This window comes from Rhinoraja longicauda, chromosome 9, assembly GCF_053455715.1.
Source record: "Rhinoraja longicauda isolate Sanriku21f chromosome 9, sRhiLon1.1, whole genome shotgun sequence".
Taxonomy (NCBI): domain Eukaryota; kingdom Metazoa; phylum Chordata; class Chondrichthyes; order Rajiformes; family Arhynchobatidae; genus Rhinoraja; species Rhinoraja longicauda.
The window spans coordinates 16,001,478-16,029,196 of record NC_135961.1 but is presented as its reverse complement, the minus strand read 5'-3'; the positions used below and the strand labels follow the sequence as shown (position 1 = coordinate 16,029,196).

The following is a 27,719-nucleotide window of genomic DNA, read 5'->3' as shown; positions in this document are numbered from 1 at the left end:
TAATCCTCCAAATGTAGCTTTACCAAAGACCAAGAGTCATGCATCATGACTTTGGGACTCTTATATTCAATGCTCAATCTTATTCATTTTTCTCTCTCCTTAGTAATGCTTTTGTCTTCCTTTACCAAATTGTGAAATGTTACCATTTCTTAAGTTTACTGCTATTTTTTGGTGATTCTGTAATCCTTTTTTCTTTGATTACTATAACTATCTACTTTCTCTTGATAGCTGTTGCTGGACCACTTTTTGTTTTTCCCTTTTCATTGAATCACTAAAAGTTAGTCCTTAGATAGTTTGTAAATGACTTGCCATCTGTCACAGGTTTTTTCCCTCAATAGAATAATATAGATTAATTTCTTTTTCATAGGATTGTACATACAGAGAAGCTAGGGAGAGGGATGGGATGGGGACAGAGGTTAATGAGAATTCTATTATTTGCTGCAAGGATATCTGTTAAATGTTGATAAATATGCAGTTTTCCAATCAGATGAACATGATCAAAGATGAATCGGTGAAAAGGCCACACAAAACTTGACAGATCTTTAGGATAAATTTAGGAAAAATAGTTTTGAAATATACCCTTAACCTTTCTCTGTGGTTTACTTATCAACAAACTTTCAGATCATAAAATAATAATTAGGTTAACTTTGCCTCTCACTGTTGGCTACACTCTAAAAGATTAGTCCTCACACAAAACACATTTTGTTATTTTTCAAAGCATTTTTGGTTGGTTTGGTGATTTAATAGGCACATATATAAATGTTTTTATAGTTTTAATTTGCACACCAAAAAAAAACAAACATGATAATTACACTTCTTTCAACAGAATTGAAATCATTAATGAAAATACAACTGGATTAGAAGCACGTCTGCAAATTGCAAAAGATTCAAGTAATCTTAAAGATGAGTTAACAGAAGAGATCCTGCTGCCACATGAAGAAACCCCCCATTTTAAACTCATTCCAGGTCTGAAACTTGTCGAAATAAATTTGTCCCCTCTCCACTTTGTCCCCTTACTTTGTGTTTTAATCAATTGCTTTCCATCAGACAAGCGTAACATTGAATTTTTAAGTTGTTGATTTTCATTGACTTTTGAAACTTTTTAAGGTATATTAATCGTCTAGCCTTGTTTGAATAACCTGGTTTGGAAAAATCCTTGCTGCAGATGCATCATGCTGGCAAATTCTTGTAAATGACTGAAGATGACTACTAGGGGATATGCAAAAGTAATTCGACCTCCAGTTCACTGTTCCCCATGAGGAACGTTTTCCTAAAGTTTTCCAGTGCTACCATACTCCTGTTGTATCCAGCAGGAGAAAGTCAAAATTTGGAGGATTGCATAGCACCAGTTATAGTGTGCAATTCCTGCGAAAATGGAATTGGGGAAGTACTGCTGTTTTCTCCTTTCTAAAGCACATATTTTATTTAGAAATCCTCGTGCCAAATGTCAGTGACTGTTAATTTAAAAAAAATCATAGAGTTTTGGTTCCTGCCAGCATTTAATGAACAGTATCAGCACAGACCCACTCCTACCAATAATAGAAAAATACCCCTGCATCCTCTAAACAGGACATGTCCCATGAACAAGAAGCAGTAGGAGTGTTGGTAACATGAATATGGTATTTAGAACTGATTTAAAACATATATTTGTACATAGGCCTGACAATGGAGGAATCAGTAAATGTGGCGGATCTATGTAAACATCTGAGGAAACTGGAAAGTAGGCTCAAGGATGCAAAAGTGAACAAAGAAACAAAATATGTGCCAGTCCAGATCAAAACAAACATAACCCAAGAAATCAGTCAAAAAATGCAACAATGGGAAGAATTAGTCACGACAAATGAGCAATTAAAACTCAGGTATACAACAAGATTTGAATTGTTTTCATATAATTGCTATAAGATCAGGTATATTGCTGATGCTTTACATAATATTTATAGGTACACGAAACTGAAGATAATAGCAGATGCGGTTGCTACTTGGGGGTATTCAGATAAAAGTGTTTCTCTCACTGAATTCACTTTGCCAAGTCTGACAAAAGCAAGAGCTTTGAAAGGTACAGTTTAAAAAAAAATTATAGTTCTATTTCAATCTAATGTAGGATTTTTTTTACATAGGTATCATAAATGGAAAATATTTTAGGAAATTGGGTGCAAATTGCATTCAAAATGTTGCTAATTTGGATAGAAACATAGAAACATAGAAAATAGGTGCAGGAGGAGGCCATTCGGCCCTTCAAGCCAGCACCACCATTCATTGTGATCATGGCTGATCATCCACCTGTGCCCATCTTCTCCCCATATCCCTTGATTCCACTAACCCCCAGAGTTCTATCTAACTCTCTCTTAGATTCATCCAGCGATTTGGCCTCCACTGCCCTCTGTGGCAGAGAATTCCGCCAATTCACAACTCTCTGGGTGAAAAGGTTCCTTCTCACCTCAGTTTTAAATGGCCACCCCTTTACTCTAAGACTGTGGCCCCTGGTTCTGGACTCCCCCAACATTGGGAACATTTTTCCTGCATGTAGCTTGTCCAGTCCATTTACAATTTTATATGTCTCTGTAAGATCCCCTCTCATCCTTCTAAAATCCAGTGAATACAAGCCCAGTCTTTTCAATCTTTCCTCATATGACAGTCCCGCTATCCCAGGGATCAATCTCGTGAACTTACGCTGCACTGCCTCAATTACAAGGATGTCCTTCCTCAAACTAGGAGACCAAACTGTACACAATACTCCAGAAGAACTGCAGAAGAACCTCTCTACTCCTATACTGAAATCCGCTCGTTATGAAGGCCAATATGCCATTAGATTTCTTCACTGCCTGCTGTACCTGCATGCCAAGTTTCAGTAACTGGTGTACAAGGCCACCCAGGTCTCGCTGCGCTTCCTTCCCCCTTACCAAATCTGACACCACTGAGATAATAATCTGCCTCCTTGTTTTTGCCACCAAAGTGGATAACCTCATATTTATCTATATTATACTGCATCTTCCACGCATCTGTCCACTCACTCAACCTGTCCAGGTACCCCACAACCTCCTAACATCCTCTTCGCAGTTCACATTGCCACCCAGCTTTGTGTCATCTGCAAACTTGCTAGTGTTACTTCTAATTCCTTCGTCCAAATCATTAATATATATGGTAAACCGTTGCGGCCCCAACACCGAGCCTTGCGGCACTCCACTCACCACTGCCTGCCATTCTGAAAAGGACCCGTTTACTCCTACTCTTTGCTTCCTGTCTGCCAATCAATTCTCTATCAATGTCAATAACCTACCCCCAAAACGATGTGCTCTAATTTTGCTCACCAATCTCCCTGGTGAGACCTTATCAAAGGCTTTCTGAAAGTCTAGATACACTACATCCACTGGCTCCCCTTCATCCATTTTACTTGTCACATCCTCAAAAAATTCTAGAAGATTAGTCATGCATGATTTCCCTTTCATAAATCCATGCTGACTTGGACTTATCCTTTTACTGCTATCCAAATGCACCATTATTACCTCTTTAATGATTGACTCCAGCATCTTCCCCACCACCAATGTCAGGCTAACTGGTCTGTAATTCCCCATTCTCTCTCTCTCTCTCTCTCTCTCTCTCTCTCTCTCTCTCTCGCTCCATTCTTGAAAAGTGGGATAACATTAGCTATCTTCCAATCCACAGGAACTGATCCTGAATTTATTGAACATTGGAAAATGATCACCACTATTTCTAGAGCCAACTCCCTGAGTACCCTGGAATGCAGACCATCAGGCCCTGGGGATTATATCAACCTTCAGTCCCATCAGTCTACCCAATACTATTTCTCGCCTTATGCAAATTTATTTCAGTTCCTCTATCCCACTAGATCCTCTGTCCCAGCTGGTTTAAGTTAGTTTAAGTTTATTTTTAAATTAATTCATGTTATCATATATTTACTATCTTCCAAGAACAAACTTTGGTCAGCATAATAAAAATAAGTTTAAACAAATTATTGTCATATTAAAATTTATTTCTACAAATGAAAATGTGCTCAGGAAAAAATAAGTACTTTTAATATGATTTTTGATTCTTGAAATTATCTACATTACAAAATTGAAAATTACATTTAAACTATTCTGGTTCATTTCCTAATTGTTAAGTAAAATTATGTCATAATATGTAAATTCCTGAAACATTACTATAACCCGTGTATTCAACATAGAAAAGCTCAACGTGAAGAACCTTTTCCAATTAATAAATGAACAAAAATTTTCAGCCACTTTATTTCAAAATAATTCTAGGACAAAATAATTAAAAATCAGGGAGATTCACATTTTACCCAATGTAATTGGAGTTTAAAATTTTCTCCATGTGGCAGTTTATATAACTAATTTCACCCAGATACGTTGGAAAAACTGTTATAAATCAATGTAAAGGCTTCTCCTATGCTGTATATAAAGTGATTTTTTTAAAATGAATTGTTATATTTTCACTGTGTGTGATTCAAAAGAACTGAATTTTCACAACATGGCTGTTCATTTTGCAGTGTCTGGACATTTTTTTTACAGCAGATGGCACCACTTGTCTATTATTTAGTCATCCTGGCCATTCACTCAGCACATCGAATATCCTTTTGCAAATTCCTCAATTTCCAGCCTAGCTAGACGCCAGGTTAGTCCAGTCGGGATGCTTTATTAACACTACAAGCTGCCAGTGCACATGTTCACTCTCCTCTCTCTCTCCACAACCCCTGTTGGGAAACCCCGTGGACTGGCAGTCCCAGACCCTTTCAATCTCAGTGCTGAGGGTTCGGCCAAAGAATGGCCGAACTCTCAGGAGTCACCACAGGAACCCCCCCCCAGAACCGGGGGGTTGAAACGAACCGATGGACGAACAAGGCGGCTGGACCTCGTACGCACATCCACTCTCTCAGGGGCCAGCATAAGCACAGGTGGGAGCGGCTGGGATTGAGGATGCCCCCGACGACGAGGCTGGGCCACCTGTATGGGTTGACTGATGTCCAAATGGCCCGGCTTAAGTCTAGCCACCGACACAGTCTCGCGCTGGCCCCCTATGTCCAACACGAACGTGGTAGGCCTAATCTGGAGGACCCGGAAAGGGCCCTCATACGGCCACTGCAGCGACGTCCGATGAGCATCACGTTGCAGAAACATGTACGGACAGTCCTGGAGAGCAGACGGGACGTGGGGACGAATCACCCCATGGCGAGACGTCGGGACAGGAGAGAGCGTGCCCACCTTCTCACGCAGGTGCTGCAGCGTGGACGAGGGCGGCTCCTGTTGTCCGTGCGCCGACGGAATGAAATCCTCCAGAACTGAGCGGAGAACCATACACCAGTTCCGCAGAGGAAGAAGCCAAGTCCTCCTTCGGGGCCGTACGAGTCCGTAACAAAACCCACGGCAATGCGTCCATCCACTTCAGTGCAGCCTTGAGATGGCGGTGGAACCGCTCCACCAGGCCGTTAGCTTGCGGTGTAATGGAGCTAGACCCCCAACAGGTGGGCCATCGCAGTCCACAGTTCTGAGGTGAACTGAGCCCCCCGGTCAGACGAGATGTCCACCGGCACACCAAAGCGGGCGATCCAGTGTGCAGCCAGGGCTCGGGCACACGTCGCAGCAGAGGTGTCAGCCAGCGGAACGGCCTCTGGCCACCGTGTGAATCAATCCACCACAGTGAGGAGGTGAGCCAACCCGTGACGCCCCGGAATGGGGAAAGCGGGCCCACGATATCCACATGGATGTGGTCGAAGCGATGGCGAGGCACAGCGAAATCCTGTATGGGCGCCTGGACGCTGAATCTTTGACGTCTGGCAAGAATGCACGCCCTGTTACCGACCTGGTTGCGCAAGCCGTGCCACATGAACCGGGCAGCTACCAAGTTAGTCGTCGCCCGGATGGAAGGATGAGCCAACCCGTGGATGATGTCGAACACCCGGCGGCACCAGGCGGCGGGGACGATGGGTTGTGGCTGACCAGTGGACACGTCGCACAGGATCGTGGCACCCGCAGGACCAAACGGCACGTCCTCCAGCACCAGACCAGAAATCGCAGTGTGATAGGCGAGCCATCTCGCTGTCCTCCATCTGGGCTGCCGCTAAAGCGGGATAGCCAATACCCGGGGCCACTTCCTGGACGGTTTAAACTCCCATTTGTAATGGAGTAGAATGGATTTGCACGTCATCAATCATTCAGAATACAGAAATTCCACCATTTGAATACATGACATGCACTTTGCAAATAAATCAGAACAATTGAAACAGTTACCCAGATAAATTTGATTGACAGAATTATGAGGTATATGAGTGGATAACTATGATTTTCATAGTAAAGTTTAGCAACTTATTTAATTCATTTGTCAGAAGGATCTAAAACCCTTCATCCGATGAGTGGAACATTTTATGGTTTAATTGATAAAATATGAAATAGCTTGGAACATTACAGACTCATCATCTCTTCATCTGAAGTTTAACTGGGTAAATAACATAAAATTATATTTCTTATGTCACAGTATTCCATAGTAAATCAATGCATTTTGCTCTGATGCAGAGGTTGATCAACCTTGGCCTGGGATATTCGATGATGATAATCCTAGCAATATTAATGAATCTACGTACCTGTTGGAGTATGTTGAGAGGTAAGCTAAAAAAAATCTGAGTGGTCTCAGAAATCAGAAATTTACCTATGAGTTTTAATCAATCACCAGGTTGTTTATTCGGATAACTTTGAAGTGATTAGAAACAGGGAAAGGAAATATATATTGAGATTCTGTGTAGTCATTCTCTTTGTGTGCTGCTGTCTCAAAAATGGAACCAAAGTAGGTAAGAACATTTAAATGGTAGCCAATGAGGGTAACCATCAAGTGGAATAGTTTCATATTTGTAGCTGCCGTTGACTTTTCATTGTTTTCATTTTTTACATTTTCATTCATTAAAGAACGATATGGCACATGGATAATGTAAATTTTGTGTTTTTCACATGGTAAAGATGTGAAAGGATTCATGTAAGCTAAGACATAGCTGCAGTGCTCTGATTATACAACATTAGTCTGTAGTTAAAGGGATAGTTTTGTTTATCATTGTTACGTGTATCGAGGGACAGTGAAAAGCTTTTATTTGCATGCTATCCAGTCAAAGAATAGACTATGATTACAATCAAGCCTTCTATGGTGAACAGATAAAGTGTAAACTGGACTGGTCCAGGAACATTTAGTGCAAGATAAAATCAAATTTGAGGATACTTCAAAGGTCTCTAATGAGGTAGATGGGAGGTCAGGACCACAGTCTACCGACGAGAGCTGTTTCCTGATAACAGCTGGGAATATCTGGAGGTATGCATTTTCAGACTTCTGTATCACTTGCCTGATGGGAGGGGGAGGAGGGAGTGACCGGGGTGAGACTGCGCCTTGATAATGCTAATGGCCTTGCCGTGGCAGCGTGAAGTGTAGATAGACTTCAATGGAAGGGAGGCTGGTTTGCATGAAGGTCTGGGCAAATGTGCGTCCTTTGCATTTTCCAGCCATTTATTTGGAATATTTTGTAGCCCCAAGTTTCCTTTATCCTTCTCCTTTTTCTATTCCTTCTCGATACGATACGATATGGTCGAACTTTATTTATCCCAGGAGGGAAATTGATTTGCCAACAGTCATAAAAACGCAAAATACATGAAACATGAAATTAATGTGACGAGTGGAAAGGATTGGGGTTGTGCAAAGATTGAGGAGGGGGGGGGAGGGGAGTCAGTCTCAGTCTACCCCACGACAGAAGGGGAAGGAGTTGAATAGTTTGATAGTCACAGGGAAGAAGGATCTCCTGCGGCGTTCTGTCCTGCATCTTGGTGGAACCAGTCTGTTGCTGAAGGTACTCCTCAGGTTGACCAGTGTGTCATGGAGGGGGTGAGCTGTATTGTCCAGGATACCCCACAGTTTGAGGAGCATCCACCCCTACACGTCCATCTCCCATAAATTAAATTTCGTCCCCAGGTCGGAGCCAGCCTTCCTGATGAGTTTGTTGATCCTGGGTGCCCTGCTGCCCCAGCACACGGCAGCGAAGAAGATGGCACTGGCTACCACCGATTGGTAGAAAATCTGTAGTATCTTACTGTAGACGTTGAAGGAGCGGAGCCTTCTCAAAAAGCACAGTCAGCTCTGCCCCTTCATGTACATGGCCTCAGCGTTCCTTGACCAGTCCAGTTTACTGTCTAAGTACACTCCAAGGTATTTGTACTTCCTGATAAACTGCACATCCACACAATTGATGGAGACAGGGGTATTCCTTTCCTCCTAAACACCACTAACTCCTTAGTCTTGTCGGTGTTGAGCTGCAGGTGATTCAGCCCACACCACTCAACAATGTCGTTGAGTACACCTCAATAATAAGCTTCCCACCCCTCACTGATGCAGCCCACAATTGCAGAATCATCAGAAAACTTCTGCAGGTGGCAGGAGACCACGTTATATCTGAAGTCCGAGGTGTAGATGGTGAACAGGAAGGGAGAGGATCATCCCCTGTGGGGCCCCTGTGTTGCTCACTACCAAGTCCAAGATACAGTTCTGTAGCCTGACATATTGTAGTCGTCCAGTCAGTTAGTTGGTGATCTAGGACACAAATGGAGCATCCACCCGCATCTTCGTCAGTTTGCTCCCTAGGTGTTAAAAGCACTGGAGAAGTAAAAAAACATGACTCTCACAATGCTTCCCGGCTTATCCAGGTGAGCATAGGATTGATGGAGCAGGTGGATGATGGTGGCCTCATCCCCCAACTTTGTTTGGTAAGCGAACTGCAGGGTGTCCAGGTAGGGTTTAACCAGGGATTGCAGGTGAGTGAGCACCAACCTCCCCAGGGACTTCATGATGTGTGAAGTCAGCACCAACGGTCTGTAGTCATTGGAGGAGCTGGGACGCGTCTTCTTTGGTACAGGAACCAGGCAGGATGTCTTCCACATTACAGGAACTCTCTCCAGGCTAAGGTTGAAGATATGCTGGAGTACTCCGCAGAACTGATTAGCACACACCTTGAGCATCCTAGGGCTGACAAAGAAAGGGCAAAGGAAGTGGACCAGGTGGATTGAGAGGGATAGTCTGTCGGAGAGCATGGGGGAGGGTGGGCAAAGGCCCCACCATCAAATCTATAAACAAAACAGGTTTAGCTCCTTCGCCCAGTCCTGATTGCTTTCCCTCCCCAGGCCACTGGTCTTGGAGCCTGTAATGCTCTTCATACTGCGCCACACATTCCTCATATTGTTCTGCTGAAATTTCAGCTCCAGCTTCCTCCTGTAGTCATCCTTACCCTGACTCAGTCTCGCCTTCAGGTCTTTCTGCACCCGTTTCACCGCCTCCCTGTCACCCTTCCTGAAGGCCCTCTTCTTTTGTTGAGTGTGGTTTGGTTTAGCTTTGTGTGTTTCCTGACCTCGATACCTAGTTGCTGCTGGTAATATTTAACCTTTCATGATCTCCAGATTCAGGAAGCATACATAAATCACCATGAGTCTGGAAGCCTTCTGTTCCTTCATGCTCTTTGTCCTGCAAGAGCAGGCACATATGTCTTTTTTTAAGAAATGACCGAGAGTATTGACAAGAGAATGGCAGCAGTTTTGTCTAGTGAAATTTGACAAGGTCACGCATGGTAGGAAGTAAGATTAGATTACATGGGATCCAGCGTGATCTAGCCATTTGGATTCAGAATTTGGTTGGTTGAAGGAGTCTGATGGTAGTAGCTGAGAGTTGTTTTTAGATTGAAGGCCTGTAACCAGTGATATGCCGCTCGGATTCGTACTGAGTCCACTGGTGTTTCTCGTCTTTGCTAATAATTTAAATGAGAATTTAGTTGGCATGGTTGCTACATTTTGTGGATGACACCATAATTAGGGATATAGTGGGCATTGAAGATGGTTAGACAATAGACAATAGACAATAGGTGCAGGAGTAGGCCATTCGGCCCTTCGAGCCAGCACCACCATTCAATGTGATCATGGCTGATCATTCTCAATCAAATCTATATGTAACATTACAACAAAATCTAGATCAATTGGGAAAGTGGGGAAAGGAATGACAGATGGAACTTAACTTGGACGAGCGTTATACTTTGGACGAGTGTGTATTTTATTTTGATGTTAAACCAGGGCAGGACTTGCACAGTAAATGGCAGGGGCCTGGAGAGCGCTTTAGTGCAGATAAACCAAGGGGTACAAGTACATAGTTCCTTGAAAGTGGTATCATAGATGGACAAGGTGGCGAAGAAGGCATTTGGCATGCATACCTTCATCAGTTAGAGCATCAAGTATAAGGGTTGCGATGGCATGTCACAACTGTGTAAGATATTATTGATACTGCACATGGAGAACTTTGTGCAATTCTCATCACTTAGTTAGAGGAAAGAAGTCATTAAGCTTGGTAAGGTTCAGAAACGATTCACGGGAATGCTACTGGACAGATAGAAACATAGAAAATAGGTGCAGGAGTAGGCCATTCGGCCCTTCGAGCCAGCACCGCCATTCAATATGATCATGGCTGATCATCCAAAATCAGTACCCCGTTCTGGCTTTTTCCCCATATCCCTTGATTCCCTTAGCCCTAAGAGCTAAATCTAACTCTCTCTTAAAAGCTTGAGACCTTGAGTTATAAGGAGAGATTGGATAAGCTGGGACTTTCCCCCTGGAGCATAGGAGGTTGAGAGGTGACCTTGTAGAAGTATATAAAATGATCAGAGGCTTAGAATAAAGTTAATTATCACAGTCTTTTTCCCAAGGTGGGAGAGTCTATAACTAAGGCCATAAATATGTGGTGAGAGCGGAAATATTTAAAGGGGACCTGAGGAGTTACCAGCGGGAGTGGTAGAGGTGGGTACAATTACAACATTTAACAGATATTTGGACAGGTTCATGGATAAAAAAGGTTTAAATGGTCAAACACAGGCAAGTGGGACTAAGCAACTTAGTTGGCAAGGAGGGCCTTTTTCTGTGCTGTATAACCTGAGATTATAGTACAGATTCTTGGAGCACTTATCACATCCTGCATCTAAATTTGTCAAAGTTTGACAGATTTCTTTGTCCTCTGTTCTTGTTCTCCTACGTCTCAACCAATTACTAATACAGCATAGAAACAACGTTTGACCTAACTTGCCCAAGATGCCCCATCTACACAAATGTCTTTTAAATGTTGTTATAGGTAGATAAAGCGGTGAACAATGCTTTTGGCACATTTGTCTTCATCAAGTATGGAATTGAGTGCAGAAGTTTAGTGATGTTATAGTTGTACAACGGAGTATTATATAGTTGCAGCACTTGGAGTATTGTGTTTAGTTTTGGTCACCCTGCTACAGGCAAGATGCCATTAGCTAGAAAGGATGCAGAGAAGAATTACAAGGTGGTTGTCAGGACGCGAGGGCTAGAGATATATGGAGAGATTGGGCAGGCTAGGACTTCATTCCTTGGAGCACAGGAGACTGAAGGATGATGTGTATAAAATCATGAGGGGGATAGAGTGAATACACAGTCTTTTTTCCAGGGTAGGGGGACTCAAGAACTAGAGGTCATAGGTTTAAGATGAGATGGGAAAGATTTAATAGGAACCTGAGGGGCACTTTTTTCACACAGAGGATGGTGGGTATTTCGAGCGAACTGCCAGTGGAAGTAGTTAAGGCGGGTACAATAACAACATTTAAAAGAAATTTGGACAGGTACGTGGATAGGTTAAAGAGATATAGACTAAATCCAGGTTGGATGGGGCATTTTGGTTGGCATAGACCTATTGCGTCAAAGTGCCTGTTTCCATGCTATATGTCTATGTTACACTTTCCAGTGAAAAATGTGCTTCTTGAGTTCGGAACTAATTGAGACAAGGATTTTGAACAAGAAATTCTAAACAAGGTGTATTTCTAAAGCTCCAGTAGGAATATTTATTTGTATCTAATTTAGAAATGCTACTTTTCTTTCAGCTTTACAAAACTCTTTGATGATAAACAATATAAGGCAGCCGCTATATATGTAGCAAATTGCCCCAGAGGAATCCTTAATAACATGGATATCATGGAAAAGTTCAAGGGTCAGTTCTGCCTTTTGCTTGTTCCTATTTGTTATGCTTCTACCATAAAAATCTTGCATCAACTATATGTTTTTCCTAGTTGTCTTTCAAAGTCAAGAATTAAACATTAGACTCACTGAGTTATTCCAGCATACTGATTTAATTCCAGATTTCAGCATCTGCACGGTTAAAAAAGTAAACATATCTTATTTTAGAAGTAGAATGGTTTTGCTCGTTTCAAACTCATAGGAGCCCCTTTTCCCTGTTCCTTTTCAAACTCAAAATGGCCAAAGTCCCCATGCTTCCTTTAACCAGCCAAATTTTGTTCCCCAAGCTTCTTTTAAACTCAGAATGTAGAAACGGGGAACTGCAGATGCTGGTTTCCAAAACAGACATAAAGTGCTGAAGTAACTCAGCAAATCTGGAGAACATGGATAGCTGACAATTTGAGTCGGGATCCTTCTTCAATCTTTTGCAAGCCGAAGGTCAGTTGTGATTTTTTTAAATCAATCAAGCACTGAGGTTTTGCAGAAAATTGTGAAATCTTTGGAATATTGTTAATTACTTGGGTATTTAACCACCTGCAAGTTGGATTCTTGAGTCATACAACATTTTCACTTTGGAGAAATAACTTCAATCAAGTTTTTTTTAACCATATCTATTGACACAGGCCTCACAATTGATGATATTAACTTGTTTTGTCTACTAACAATGCATGTGTTGTTGAAGAGGGTTCCTTAGTAACAAGAACTAATATTAATCCCCTGTAGTGACTCTTCTTTCCCATCAAAGGATGCATCAGTGGCCTTCGCAGTATGTCATGAAAGTAGGAGCAAAATAATTAATCTTCCTCAATATCTTTATTAATGGAATAAAAGTGTGACAATATTAGCTTAAACCTATACACTAACAATGATCATGTTAATTCTCCTAAGTATTTAAGCTCACAAACTACCCCATACATTTCTCTTCTGTGTCTGTTTTCCATATGCGTTTGCTTGGCCTACTATTACAACTCTGTGCTTTCCTGTTGGAAGGTTGTTGCTTTTCAGTGGAACGAAAAGTTTCTGGCTGTAAAGCTATTTGCAACTCTGACTTGGATGATCCCAATTGGGTCTATACTGTCGAGGCATAGTGGAACTGCCAGAATGTAGGTGACTCTTAAATGTTGTAGTAAGCACAGCTTTGACTTTACTGTTACTCTAGTAAACCTTTTCCGTCACAAATCCACCCTCTGCATTCATAAAGGTTTGTTTTTGAGAGCTCGGCGTCACTTCACTCATCTTGAATCAGTGTACTCTCCCAACATGGTGACTTTGCTGCAAACTCTGAGTAGCTCGGAGGTCATGCATCCTCCTCACTGATGGGCTTTGGTGGCTTCTTTTTCACATCACCAGATTCAGGAGAGTCTGAGATCACTTCCTCATCGATAGTTTGCAGAGTTATAGAGTAATACAGCATGGAAACAGGCGCTTTGGCCTAACTTGCCCGTGCAAACCAAGATGCCGCATCTGCACTACCTACTACGTACAGCTACCTATTCTGGTAGCTCGTTCCATATACCACTCTGTCTGAAAAAGTTGTCCCTCGGGTTCTTATTAAATCGTTTCCCTGTCACCTTAAACCTACGTTGCACCTCTATAAGATCACGCCTCACCCTTCTGCACCCCAAGGAATAAAGTCCTAGCCTGCCCAACCTCTCCCTGTAGCTCAGGCCCTTGGGTCCAAGCAACATCCTCGTAAATCTTCTCTGCACTCTTTCCAGAAAAGCTCGTTACATCTATAGCAGGGCAAGCAAAACTGAACACAATGCTCCAAATGTGGCCACAGTCCAAAAAGGCAGCTCACAAAGACCTTTCCAAGACATCCAGAAATGCCAATAAATGATGTCCTAGCCAATGACATCCAGATCCTGACAGAGGACAGTAGATTCTTGTTACATAGGCCCACAGGGCCTTTCCTAGGCTAAAGCAACACTGTTCTGCTGGAAAAGAGATTGTACTGCTGCTGTCACAACCCCATACTTATAGTGGAATCCAGTGCCATAGTGGAAGAAGGTGGTTGGATGCATGCAGACCATTTTCTGACTGACACGAATAGCCATCAAGCTTCATGTCAAATGCTGAGAAAGGTTGATGACAGGCTCCTCCTTGGCATCTCTCATTGTGTCAAGCATCTCCATATTGATTTGTCCTTCTCCAGCCATAATAATCCTCATTTGAGCTCTTTGGAAAAGACCTGATGCAAGACCACATCCACTAGATTGTTGACAGATTGGTTGCAGTCCATGGACACTGGATATCTCATTGTGAGTTCGGAACTGGCATGTAGAGAGCTTGTAGATTCATCCATGCAGCCTAAGCTTTTTTTTTAATACATTAGAGACAATATTTGAAATAGCCTAGAATATTGCTACAGCTGTGGAAATAATATCTGAAAACACAAGAAAAATGTGGTCAGTACAGGATGCAGGTATAAGCAAAAGGATGTGTGCAATAATGTAATATTATCGTCTTGTGACTCTGTGAGTCTCTTGGGTGAAATAGCTCAGGTGATGTGATTGGCAAAGGCAGGAAAAGCTGTTGTCAATGTCAGGGCAACCATTCGGGTAATTAGTTTAGCAGCTCGATAGTTTCGCTGTAACAAATCAGGATACAGCAGTGGTCTGCGAGAGCTGACAAAGCTCAGTGAAGATAGAAAATAATTCAGATGGCAAAGGAACATGTCTATGAAACAAGCACAAAAAGGGGCTATGGCTGCCGTTTTGGTATGTGAAAACATGAGGAAGTTTATGAACATAATCATAAATTTGGAGTTGAACATAGCATGTGTGTTTATTCCAGAAGGCTCTCCATTCTGGGTCAGCAAACACTTATCGACAAGTACTATAACCCAAATTAGTGTCATTGCAGTAGCCAAGAGGTCCAAACACATTCCGCAATATGAAATCCTTCATGGAGTTCTGTATCTTAGCACCACTTCATCAATTCAAAATATACAATTCGGAAGAACTGAATGTCTCTGCAGTAGAAGCAATATCGTTCACTCAGTTCACAACAATTGAACGTGATCAGAGCAAAGTAATTCTTTCCCACACAAACAATTACTTTTGGCTAATGCTTTCACTGTTAGCTGTTATTTTCAATTCTTAATAAAAATGAGGCACCAAGGAAATGGGCAACATGAAACAGAAAGAATACTGCCTTCTAGCAACCAGAAAACAACCACAGATAATACTACAATGCAACACTTGAATGTTGAAATCCATTCACACAATTGTCAAATGAGAAAGGCACTAAATGACCAACTTTACTCCTTGCAAACTTTCTCATATATTCCAGTCTTTCACTCTAATGAGTCCATCCCACAAAGTTTACCATGTTAAGTATTATTCGGTCAAACCAATAGGGATGAAGAAGCCTGTAATTGGAATCCTGAAATTGGAATAAGAACCCTAAAATCCTGTAATTATTTGGGCAGGTATGTGGATAGAAAGGTTTAGAAGGATACTAGACCAAGTGGATCCGTTGGGTCCAAACCTCTCCTGCATTGGTAGACCCTCTGTCGCTGCACCATGGGAGGAAGATCAGGCACGGGACACGCCGGGACGGGCGCTGGTCCTCCCTCTGGTTCGCCTGGGGGGGTGGGGGGGGGGGGGGGAGCGCATTTATTAAAGTTTATTAGATAAATTGTTTTTTAAAAGTAAAAAAGTGGGTTTATTCACACTAGAGGGGAATGGTGAGTAGGGTGGGCCTAAAATTGACGCGCTGTCGTGTACCATTTTGGCTGTGTAGAGGGCATGGTACACACATAAACACATAAACATATACACACAAACAAACTGAAAGTTTTAGAGACAAACAGACAGACAGACAGACAGACAGACAGACAGACAGACAGACAGACAGACAGACAGACAGACAGACAGACAGACAGACAGACAGACAGACAGACAGACAGACAGACAGACAGACAGACAGACAGACAGAAAGACAGACAGACAGAGACAGACAGACAAACCAAATGCAGACAGTTGGGATTAGTGTAGATGGGACATCTTGGTCGGCATGGGCATGTTGGGCCAAAGGGCCTGTTTCTGTGCTGTATGATTCTATGACCAATAGAAATCAACTTCACATTGGCGGTCACATACATGGCTCAAAACGACATGGCACCTTTGACATAAATTATTTCACAAACAAATTTGCTGCAATAAGTCAATAATTTCTATTGGGGAAAGTGTTGGATAATAGTTTGGCATAGGATTGGTTGAGCATGTAGATGTAAAAATGATTTAATTAGTAACCATTTCTAGGTAAGATACCACAGGGTTCAGAGCAAAGATAATAGAGCAGAGCAAGATAGACCACTCGACCCTAAAAACCGTAGTATGTCATGACGCCATTTTAGTAGGCAGAAACTTGCAGAAACATTTAAAAAGAAAAATAACAAAAATCTGTCAATTGATAGATGAGATATATTCTGCGTTTTTATGGTATCATCACACATACTGTTCCCCCAAAACACTGATTACACTACGAGAGGCAAAGCGAACGGCGGGTTTTACTTACTAAAATGGGGGATGTTCCGCTCCTTTGTATACTACACTTCAGTGTAGGCGATTTTGACGGAGCGGTCTATCTTGCTCCTCTAGTACCTTTGGTTCAGAGCAATGTAAATTGCTGCCATACCAATGGGCCGTACCTCTGTACACTGAAAAATCTTAAGGGCCAAATGAGAATGTTTTTGAACGTTGCTAGTGTATTGAAGATAATTCTTAACCAAGGAAAATCAAATACATAAATGGAAAATAGTAATATTTCCATTATAAAGTTGCACATTTAATGCCTTTCACATTTGAAAATATGTGTAAGTGGGTTTCAGTATCCTAGCACTCTGTTGCAGTGTTTTCTCTGTGGCAGTATTCCGATTGCTAGAAGGCTGTCTTCTTTCATTTTGCATTCACATAGATGACCTTGACAACCCACAAATCTTTCCTAGCTTCAGATTGGTGCAAATGGCTATATGAGGAGCAGCTGGGGGTGACAGGGTGTGAAGCATAGGTGAGAGGCTATGGTGGGAACTGATTTAGTGACCTTGTCAGGGAGAGATAATAATGTCGTGGACACCAAGCTATCACTTTGAAGTGGATAGATGAATGTGCTATTACCTGCACCAAGACCACTCCACCATTGTTTCAATCTCCTGAACCAGACTTGGCTCAGTTGACAGACATTCATATGTGTCTTTTCTTTTGTCTATGCTTCCCAGTATCAGCTCCCTGCACAGTTCGACTGCATAAGTACGACTCCACTTATGATGAAGAGATGCGGGGGAATATGTGCCTGCTCCTGCAAAAGACAAATGAATTCATGAGTATTGTAGCCTGCGTGTGTGTGCATATTTTTATGTGTGTATAGGTGGCCGCAAGTGCATTTGACAGTATGAGAGGGCAGTATTTTTAGTAATTTGCAGGTCATACAAAATGTGCACACACATCTTTGACAGTATGAGAGGGCAGTATTTTTAGTCATCTGCAGGTCATACAAAATTACTCAAATCACACATTTTCTTTTGTGCCCTATACCATTATGTGGGGATTCTCACTAGAAGAGATCATTTAAACAATGTCTTGCCAAATGGTGTTAGCATAATTTCATGACCCTCACAACATTTTCTCACTAATGAGCACTTTTCTCTCCAAGTAATTGGGGAACTTCCTCTTTCTTTACTGCGCTCTAGCTCTTCCCATGTCTATTGCTGCTGCCTAGGTCCCATGGGAGTGTGACTTCAAAGGCTGGCACCTTTCATTGAATGCTTGACTTCAAACAGTGCCATATATCACTATGTATGTTCTGCATTGAGTATGACCCAGTCATGAACCACGCAGGTCATATTTTAATGCTTCTTTCTGGGTGGTAATGCTGTAGGTTTTTATTGAATAACATTACAATTACAAACATTACAATGAAGGGCTACAATATGGCATCAGCACTAAACACAATATTATTTTAGTGCATCAAAAATAAATGCAGTCCAATATCTAGATTTATGCATTCGTAAACTTGTCAACCATGGCTCAGTTCGTGTCACTCTCACCTCAGTCAGAAGAGACTCAATCATTAGCTCAAAAATGGAAACTGAAATGTGCAACACAAAGGAAATTTTAACAGTACTTCAAGGATCCATCTGTTTTCTGAAGTGGACGTAAATTATCTCAATACACGTCTTCAAAATGTGCAGAATAGTTAACCCTATCTAATGTTTATCCATCACTCAACATCATATCTGGTCATTGCCATATTCATAGAAGGCTGGAAGAACTCAGCGGGTTAAGCAGCGTCTGTGGAGACAAAAGATACAAGTCGACGCTGGAAGACCAAGTGGCAATAGAAAAGATGACCAGTATATAGAAGGATGGTGATACATGTAAACAGATGGGGTGAGGATGATAAATAAATGGATATGGAGGAACTGCAGATGCTGGTTTACACCGAAGATAGACATAAAATGCTGGAGTAAGTTAGCGGGACAGACAACATCTTTGGAGAACATGAATGTGTGACCTTTCGGGTGGGGACCCTTCTTCAGACTGATTGTAAGGGGGGAAGAGAGCTGGAAGAGAGGAGAGACAAGACAACGCCTGGTAGGTAATAGGTTGATACAGGTGAGGAGGCCAGATAGTTGGTCTTTGTTCAAGGAAGAACCGGAGGGCCTTGTGACCTTCCTGATAGGGATGGAAGTGTAATGGGACTGGATGTACACCTCCATCCCCCACCATGAAAAACCTCCAGTTCTTCCTTAAACGGAGACCCAAACAATTTCCATCTACCAACACTCTCCTCTGCCAGGAGGAACTTATCTTCACCCTCAACAAATTCTCCTTTGACCTCTCACCTTCTCCAAGTTATAGCTATGGGCACTCACGTGGACTCAAGCTGTGCCTACCTTTATGATAGATCTCAAAAATCATAAGATATCAACAGTCATCACTCAATGATGTGCACAATGAAGCCTGCAGCGCTAAAATATCTTTCAGATTCAACTAAGCTAGGAGGAATTGCCCTAAGTGCTCTGTACACTTTTCAGGTATACTTGTACATTTTGAGGTATTTCAAGGCATTTCTCACTTCAATATTCTCAAAGTATTCTGTGAGTTTGAATATGACTCCATTGGCTTTGGCTTCTGTTCTTTCTGGAGAGAATGGCATCAAGCTCTTCTGATTTATTTTGTTTTGCAGTGGGCACAGCTTAATCATTTACTTCATCATTGTCATCAAATAATTCATCGACTATGGTTGAGAACTGCCGCATGTAAACATCTCACGCAATTTTGGCAAGATCTTTTGTGGTGGGAACACAAGACGTGAGTTCCAGGCAGAGTCATAATCCGTTGGCTCATCCAAGTACCTGAGGAGTCCTGATATGCCTGGTTTTCTCTGCTCAATCCTGGCACGAAGAGCTTCATACATTTTTCTGCCGATATCACCAGGTTGCAAATCCAAATTGATCAGCAAGAAATGAAATATTTTGTCAGGTTTATCTAAATTTCAATCATATCATCCAAGGGCGAAGGCACTCGTTTCAATCAAATCCAAACTTTCAGCTAACTCAGCCGCAATTCAATTTCAGACGAGAAAATTGATGAAAGCTCACAAAACAATGTTGGTCTGGCATCTTTCAGTTCCAAAAACCGCCTCAGCATTGAATTCTAACGTATTTTGCAGTAAAGGATCAATGCCATCTCATTTCCCTTTTCACATTTGGACAAATTTTACACTAAATCCGATGATTTGTGGAAAAACTTAGGATTTTTAAAATCAATTCAGCAATGTTGTCTGCAAGTTGAACATCAGCATGCATGGATTGATCTTCAATACACTCCATCACCTTTATCCTCATCATTGGACACCTCATCTTGGCTTCTTCATAGATGTTGATCCTCTTAATTCTAATCTTCATCACCATCTACAGACATGTTACTTCCCTCTTGTACAACGTATCAACCATGTCTAAGGGAATGACATAATTGCTGGAAAATGCTTCATTTTTGACCAAGCTTCATGACACTGGATCCATCAGTGGTCATCACGACTACATGTTTCTTAATATCAATGTCAAAAGTTTCAAGTTTATCAATGATCAGTTTTAGTCCATTTTTGGCAAACATTGAACCATTGATTCATACCATCTTGAGGCCAAAGAACTTGTCAGTGTGATGTAAATTGGGACATGTAGCGTTAATTTCTCTTTGAGGTTCACTTGTCTAAAATTACTGTAAAGCCGTCCCCAGATTCCAGTATTTCCTTCAGTTCCTGCTTCATTTCTTCCCGGATTGTTGTTCCAAATATCATAACCATATCACGAATTCCGTCTCTCGTACTTGGGATTTTCAAACTTTGTACTTTCCAGCCAATTTTGATGTCGACACTTCTGGCCAAATGGAATTCTGTCTAAAGCTGTCAAACGTACAATAACAAACTCAGGTGTTTCTGTTGAATTCTTGAAATGCGAATGAATTGTTCCCTGAGTTGTGCAGGATGGAATGCCAGCTGATTTGTTTGAAGACACTGGTACAAATTTGAAGGCATTTTTGTGTTCCAGATGTTATTTGAATGACAATGGGGATGGCCGATATTTGAAAGTTATTTCACAATGTTTGCACTTTATAAAATTCCTATAATTTTTGTTCACAAGAAAGCTGCACAAACGTCTGAACTTGCCTTAAAAAAAATCCAGTTATTCGACATTTTATTGTTCAAAATGTTCTGAACGCATTTAACTGTTTGATTATATTTACATTTTCGCTTAGCTTTACTGGATAATCTGGATGAAAAGTTACCAAACATTTATTTAGAAAACCAGGAATTCTTGTACCATCTTATTCTGGTACTAGCTTTAGAGAAGGGAGTTTACAAGTGTAATCACTTTAATCGATAAAATCTTGATTAATCATGGGTGATTAATCGTGAATCATTTTTGTCGAGAATGATTAATCAAAGCAGCCTGGCTTTATTCAACCATCACCCTATCAAATCACCCTCCTCACCTGCATCACCTGTCGGGCTTTGTCCTGCCCTCCTCTCTTCCATTTTTTTGCTCCCCCCACCCCTCCCCCAATCAGTCTGAAGAAGTGACCAGACCCGAAACGCCACCTACACATGCTTTCCAGAGATGCTACCTGGCCCTCTGAGTTACTCCAGCACTTTTTTTTTCAGGTTAGGACAGAGGCAAGTTAGTTATAGGTGGAGCCAAAATTGGAGGAGATGATAGACAGATAGAACCAGTTTGGTGGTGGGGGGGGATGGTGGGCGGTGTAAGGGGAGGATAGAAGGGATAAAGAAAACGATGGATAGATGAGCATGTGTAGGAAGAGAGCATCGGATGTGGGTTCCCTGAATTTGGAAAGTTCAATATTCGTACCATTGGGTTATATGCTACAGAGAGGCAAAGAGCAAAGTGGAACACACATATCATTTCTGGTTGGGTAGTTTGATGAATTTTCCGATTTCAGAAACCCATTTCCCTGTGCTCTCCTGCCATATCTGTCTACCTAGTTTTTCATCTTCCCATCCCCCACTCTTTCTTCTCTTTCTTAATCTTCCCATCCCCCACTCCCCACCTGGTTCCATCTGGCCATCATCTTGTCAACATTTGGCTTCACCAGTCACCTCCTACCCTTTGTTCTCCCTCATCATGACCTCCCTGACCATTTGCAATCCAACCCTCCCCCCCCACCTCCCCTCGCTTAGTTTCATCTGTACATCATCTCATCCTCATTGTTTCTACCTATCATCTTCCAACCTCTATCCCACTCTGCTACATATTGCTCTATACTGGTCATCTTTCCTGCTTCTGATACAGGGACCAAAACATCAATAAATACATTATGGACAAAATTGACTTATGAATATCTTTAAAAGCAGAACTCGTTTGTTATCCAGAGGCCTGTGTATTGCATGTTGAATACTTTTTCGAAGAAGTAGTGAAATGCATGCACTTTAATACCCATTTAAAAGTGGCTATCTTCTATGGGGGATCTTCTGTTGGAGATACCATCTGCAAGATACACGGCAGCAAGTTATCAAGTCTATAGCAGCTTTTATTACTAAGAATGCTGAGGGCAACAGGCATTTGGGGATGCTTCTATCTTCAAATTCCTGTCCAGGTCACACACCACAGAAATGTTCATTCCTTTCAGTCAACATCGGATTATCTTATAGGTTGGTGAGATGGCAGGTTTGTATAGTTCCTTGTGGTAATAAAGTTCCCTCTTAATAACGAGAGGTTCCATTATGGCAAATTTAATAATTGGAACTAAGATAGATCCAATTGCTCATATTATTCCTCAGCTGGGAGAGTCTTCCAGGGAGCTCTTGCTGAACTGATCATAAAGTGATGCAAGTCAGAAATCTGTTTTAATTTGTGCTTATTCTCCCTTATGTGAGGCATAGTTTGGCTTGTGTTCATTCTTCTTAATGATGTAGGTGAGCTAAAAATATAACTATTTGACTCTTTTTAAAATATTTCTCAGGATTCCATATGCAATTTTAAAAAGCAAAAGAATTATAACTGAAGGTGTGCTTCAGTATTTTGCTGTAAAAACTTACATATTAGCATTTTCTTCTTCAGCTGTCGCACAATATGAAGGGTATGTTTCTCCTCTCTTGGATTTCTTTGAAGCAATAATGAACTATTCTGCTGTCAGACATCCACCTATTGCAAAAATGTCACTGGAGGGAGTGAAATGTGCATTGAAGCACAACCGATTGGTCCTGGTCATACGCTGGGTTATGCAACAGAGGTAATAATCTTAACGAAATGATTATTATAGAACAAATGTTATTATAGAACATAGTATGGAGAACAAAGTTAAGTATAATACAGCTGACTGGAAACCAGAGAAGAAAATTCTGTTTTTAAACTCTCACACTCTGACTTTCTCATTCAGAAATCACAGTCAAATAATGATAGGTAGTCAATGAATTTCATTGACTGATGTGTAAAGATTGCAACTAGTTTGGAAAGAATAAAGCATACATACTTTAGGAACCAGATAGGAAAATAAGAGGCATGAACATCAACAATTTTATACTTTAATCAGAGGATTTTCCTATTTTGGCCGTACCAGTCAACAAACTTAAACTTTATTTCAATATTAAGATCAATCAAAATAGAAATAAACGTAAACATTGACCGTACTTTAATCAATGGGGTAAAAGTGGATCTGGTCCAGGTTAATCAGAACCAAAAAAAAAAGTTGTCCGAGCTTAAAGTAGGGTAAGTCATCGGTCTATAGAAGCGGCTCCAATAATGACCAAAAAGATATTTGGACAGATATATGGATAGGAAGGGTTTAGAGGGCTATGGACGAAATACAGGCAAATGGGACTAACCCCTTATTCCAATTTAGTTGGCATGGATAGGCTGGGCCAAAGGGCATCTTTCCATGCTGTATTGCTTGATGATTCTGCCCCTGAATGTCACAAGGGTTATGTGGAGAAGGCAGGAGAATGGGGTTGAGAGGGAAAGATATATCAGCCGTGACTGAATTGTATTGATGGGCCAAATGGCCTAATTCTGCTCCAACAATTTATGAACTTATTGATTTTTAGGATTTTGAGAGAAGTATGCGGCGGAATTAGAGCAGCTTGCAGTGGTGCTTACGAGGGAAAAGGCAATTCTGGTTTTGGTGTTATGTAATGAACCAGATTTGATAAGGGAATTCAAGGTAAAGGAACCATTAGGAGGTAGTGACCACAACATGATACGTTTTAATCTGCAATTTGAGAGGGAGAAGGTGAAATCGGATGTGTTGCAGCTGAGCAAAGGGGACTACAGAGGCATGAGGGAGGAGCTGGCCAAAGTTGACTAGAAAGGGACACCAGCAGGGGTGATGGTGGAACAGCAACAGCAGGAATTTCTGGGAATAATCGGAAGATGCAGAATCTTTTCAGTCCAAAGAGGAAGAAAGATTCGAGGGGGAGAAAGAGGCGACCATGGCTGACAAGGGAAATCAAGGACAGTATAAAATGAAAAGAGAGGGCGCATAACAGCAAAGATTAATAGGAAGCCAGAGGATTGGGAAGCTTTTAAAGAACAACAGAAGGTAACTAAAAAGGCAATACAGGGAGAAAAGATGAAATACGAAGGCAAGCTAGCCAATAATATAAAAGAGCAGAGCAAGAGTTCCATCAGTTATATAAAGAGTAAGAAAGAGACATGAGTGGACGTTGGACTGCTGGAGAATGTTGCAGGAGAAGTGATAATGGGGAATAAAGAAATGTCAGAGGAGTTGAATAACTTTTTTTGCATCAGTCTTCACAGTGGAAGACACCAGCAACGTGCCTGAAATTCAAGAGAGTCAGGGGGTGGAAATTAGTGGATTGGCTATTACTAGGGAGAAGGTACTTGGGAAGCTGAAAGGTCTGAAGGTGGATAAGTCATCTGGACTAGATGGACTACACCCTAGTGTTCTGAAAGAGATGGCTTTAGAGATTGTGGAGGCATTGAGAGTGATATTTCAAGAATCACTAGAGACAGGAGAGGTCCCAGATGATTGGAAAATTGCCAGTATTACCTCGCTGCACAAGAAGGGAGCAAGGCAGAATATTGGAAACTGAGTTTGATGGTTGGTAAGATTTTAGAGTCTACTAGACCAAGTCCTCGTCGAGGGGGAACAGGGAAGGGGAGAGGGTGTGACTAAGTGAGCCCTGGACCCAAAGCCCCTCCTCAATCCCCCCCTCCCCACTCAATCCCCATTATCCCCTCTCCTCCCCCGACTGACGCACTCCATCCCCCCTACCCCATCCCCACTTGGCTCTTCCCTGCCCCCACCCCCACTCCCCTAGCCCTGCCTTCACCGCCATTCCCCTCTCCCCACCCCTATTCCCCCCTCCCCTCACTCACCCCCACTCCCCCACTTCCCTCCCCTCCCCTCCCCCACCCCCACTCATGCTGCACGTACCCCACTCTCTCCCACACCCCCAATCTTCCCTCCTCCCCACCCCCACTCTCCCCCACCCCCACTCTGCCCTCCTCCCCACCCCCATTCTCCCCTCCTCCCCACCCCCACTCTCCCCATCCCCCCACACCCACTCTCCCCCCCTCTTCCCCCGCCCCCACTCTCTCCTCCCCCACCCCACTCTCCTCTCCTCCTCACCCCCACCCCCACTATCTCCTGCCCCCCCACCCCACTCTTTCTTCCCCCCACCCTCATTGTCCCCCCACCCCCTCCTCCCCCACCCCCACTCTCCCCGACCCCCTCTCCCCCACCTTCACTCTCCCCCTCCTCCCCCCACCCCCACTCTCTCCTCCCCCCACCCCCTCTCCCCCTACCTCCACCCTCCCCTCCACCCACTCGGCCGCCACACCCACTCCCCTCCGTGAAAGCCACTTACCAGTGCCCGTGCGTTCAACGCTGACTGCCGACGTGCGAGTCTCCCACGGGGCCGGGGCCAGGTGAGAGGGGCGAGGGGAGAGGGGCGAGGGATGAGGGGAGAGTGGCGAGGGAGCCACTGAGCCCAGGCGGGCGGCCCTGCTGCCGATGGCCATCTTGTTTTGGCAAGTGAGGAGCAAATGAAGTCGAACGTGCCCCATTGTGACGTCATATGCTGAGCATTTTCAGGAATTGGTTTAGAAAGGAATTTTTTTAACTTTAAAATCTCTCTAGCTTTAAAAATGTAGCTTCAATTTGAATGGGAGTTGGTGCATGTTACGCCCAGGATAATGGTGAGTAGCGTGAACCAAAAATTGTGGCGCTATGGTGTACCATTTTAGCTGTGCGAACCACAAAGTTATGGTGCACACATACACACATACACACAAAAAGAGAGTTTTAGAGATAGTTATATAGACAGACAGACAGACAGACAGACAGACGGACGGACGGACGGACGGACGGACGGACGGACAGACAGACTGATTATAAAGGATGAGGCCACGGAGTACTTAGAAGTTCACGATAAAATAGGCCGAAGTCAGCATGGCTTTGTGAAGGGGAGGTGTTGCTTGACAAATTTGCTGGAATTCTTTGAAGAAGTAAATAGCAGGAAAGACAAAGGAGAGTCAGTAGATGTTGTTTACTTAGATTTTCAGAAAGCCATTGATATGGTGCACACGTGAGGCTGCTAAGGAAGATGAGAGTCCACGGTATTAAAGAGCATAGACTAGCATGGGTTGCAGGTTGGCTGGATGGCAGAAGACAAAGAGTGGCAATAAATGTTTTTTTCTGGTTGGCTGGCAGTGGCTAGCGGATTTCTGCAGGGGTCGGTGCTGGGGCTGCTACTCTTCATATTGCATATTAATGATTTGGACGAGGGGATTGAAGACTTTGTGGCCACGTTTGCGGATGACACGAAAATAGGTGGAAGAGCAGGTCGTGTAGAGAAAGCAGGGACTCTGCAGGAGGACTTGGACAGGTTGGAAGAGTGGGCAGAGAAGTGGCAGATGGCTTGTATACAAAAACAGGGATGTAATGCTGAGACTCTATAAGGCCACATTCGGAATATTGTGAGCAATTTTGGGCACCATATCTGAGGAAGGATGTGCAGTCAGTTTGAACTCATTGGTGGAATGACATTTTAAAAATATTGATCTGGGACAAGATTAAGACAAGTCAACATGGATGTGTTAAGAATAAATTATGTTTCAATAAATTCTTAGTTTAAATAATTGTCCAAATAATTTGATAGAATTGTTTGATAAGGTATTGAATAGAGTTGAAGGGGCTAATATTTCCATGGACTTCCAGAAAACAATTGATAAGGTGCCATATAACAAGCTTATTACCAAAATTGAAGCAAGTGTCATTGAGAGACATTTACAGCATCGCTACGATGCTGGATAGGTAAATGACAATAGCTGTTTCTCGGACTGGAGGAAGATGAATTACGACATATTCCCAGGAATCTTTGTTCAGCTGGATTTTGGTGTGCCTGCCACCATTCTAAATTTGAAAAGCTCTGTTGTGTATGGAGTTCTTAATAATTTGTATCCTCACAAAGATAAGATACTGATTATGAAATCCAACTATGGCGGCAGTACAAAATGAAAAATTTATATACCACCAGCAGATTTCTTTCCCAATGAAGTCAGTGGAATGGAAAATCAGGTAGATTGTGTAATGGGCACCATATGTTATTTTGTGTAAACCTCTGAAGGTGATGACATCTTGTAAGATTCCTAAGGAGGCGTGGCTGCGTTCTGCAGCTGCGGCTCACCGGCAGTCTCTCTGTCTTTTTTTTGTTTTTGTCTTTGTTATCGTTTAAATGTTTCTTTTGATTTATTTTTAACTCTGTATATGTGGGGGGGGGGGGTGGGGGAAACCTTTTTTTTCCAATCTCCTCCTCAACGGAGATGCGACCTTTACCGTGTTGTGTCTCCGTTCGTGCTACGGCCTAACACCGTGGAGTCGGCGGCCTCCAGCTGGGATCGACCTTGAAGACTCCGGTCGCAGGGCCTGGACTTACCATCTCGGAGGCTTCGGCCGTGGGCCCTGCAGACCGCAACATCGGGAGCTCGCAGGTCCCTGGCTGGCGACCGGCTTTCAGGAGCTCCAGCCGTAGCAGCTTCGACCACCCCGAAGCGCGAGGTTTGATTGACCCGCTCGCAGGCCCCTCATCGCCCTGCGTGGCATGGCCGCGGCACTTTCCATCGCCCGGTGGGGGCTCAGGACCTTCATCGGCCTGCTCGGCTCGGCCCTGGGACTTTCCATCGCCCGG

At 42.8% G+C, this 27,719-nt stretch overlaps 1 protein-coding gene across 1 annotated transcript in view; it reads left to right on the top strand.

The window, feature by feature from the left end:
• The window catches only part of LOC144596498 (clathrin heavy chain linker domain-containing protein 1-like), a 46,232-nt gene that overhangs the window by 10,167 nt on the left and 8,346 nt on the right, over positions 1-27,719 (top strand). The window contains exons 3-8 of the mRNA XM_078404845.1: positions 827-966; positions 1,658-1,859; positions 1,941-2,056; positions 6,528-6,615; positions 11,912-12,018; positions 22,630-22,801. Coding sequence (XP_078260971.1) covers positions 827-966; positions 1,658-1,859; positions 1,941-2,056; positions 6,528-6,615; positions 11,912-12,018; positions 22,630-22,801 — 825 coding nt within the window. The remainder of the gene's footprint in view (positions 1-826; positions 967-1,657; positions 1,860-1,940; positions 2,057-6,527; positions 6,616-11,911; positions 12,019-22,629; positions 22,802-27,719) is intronic.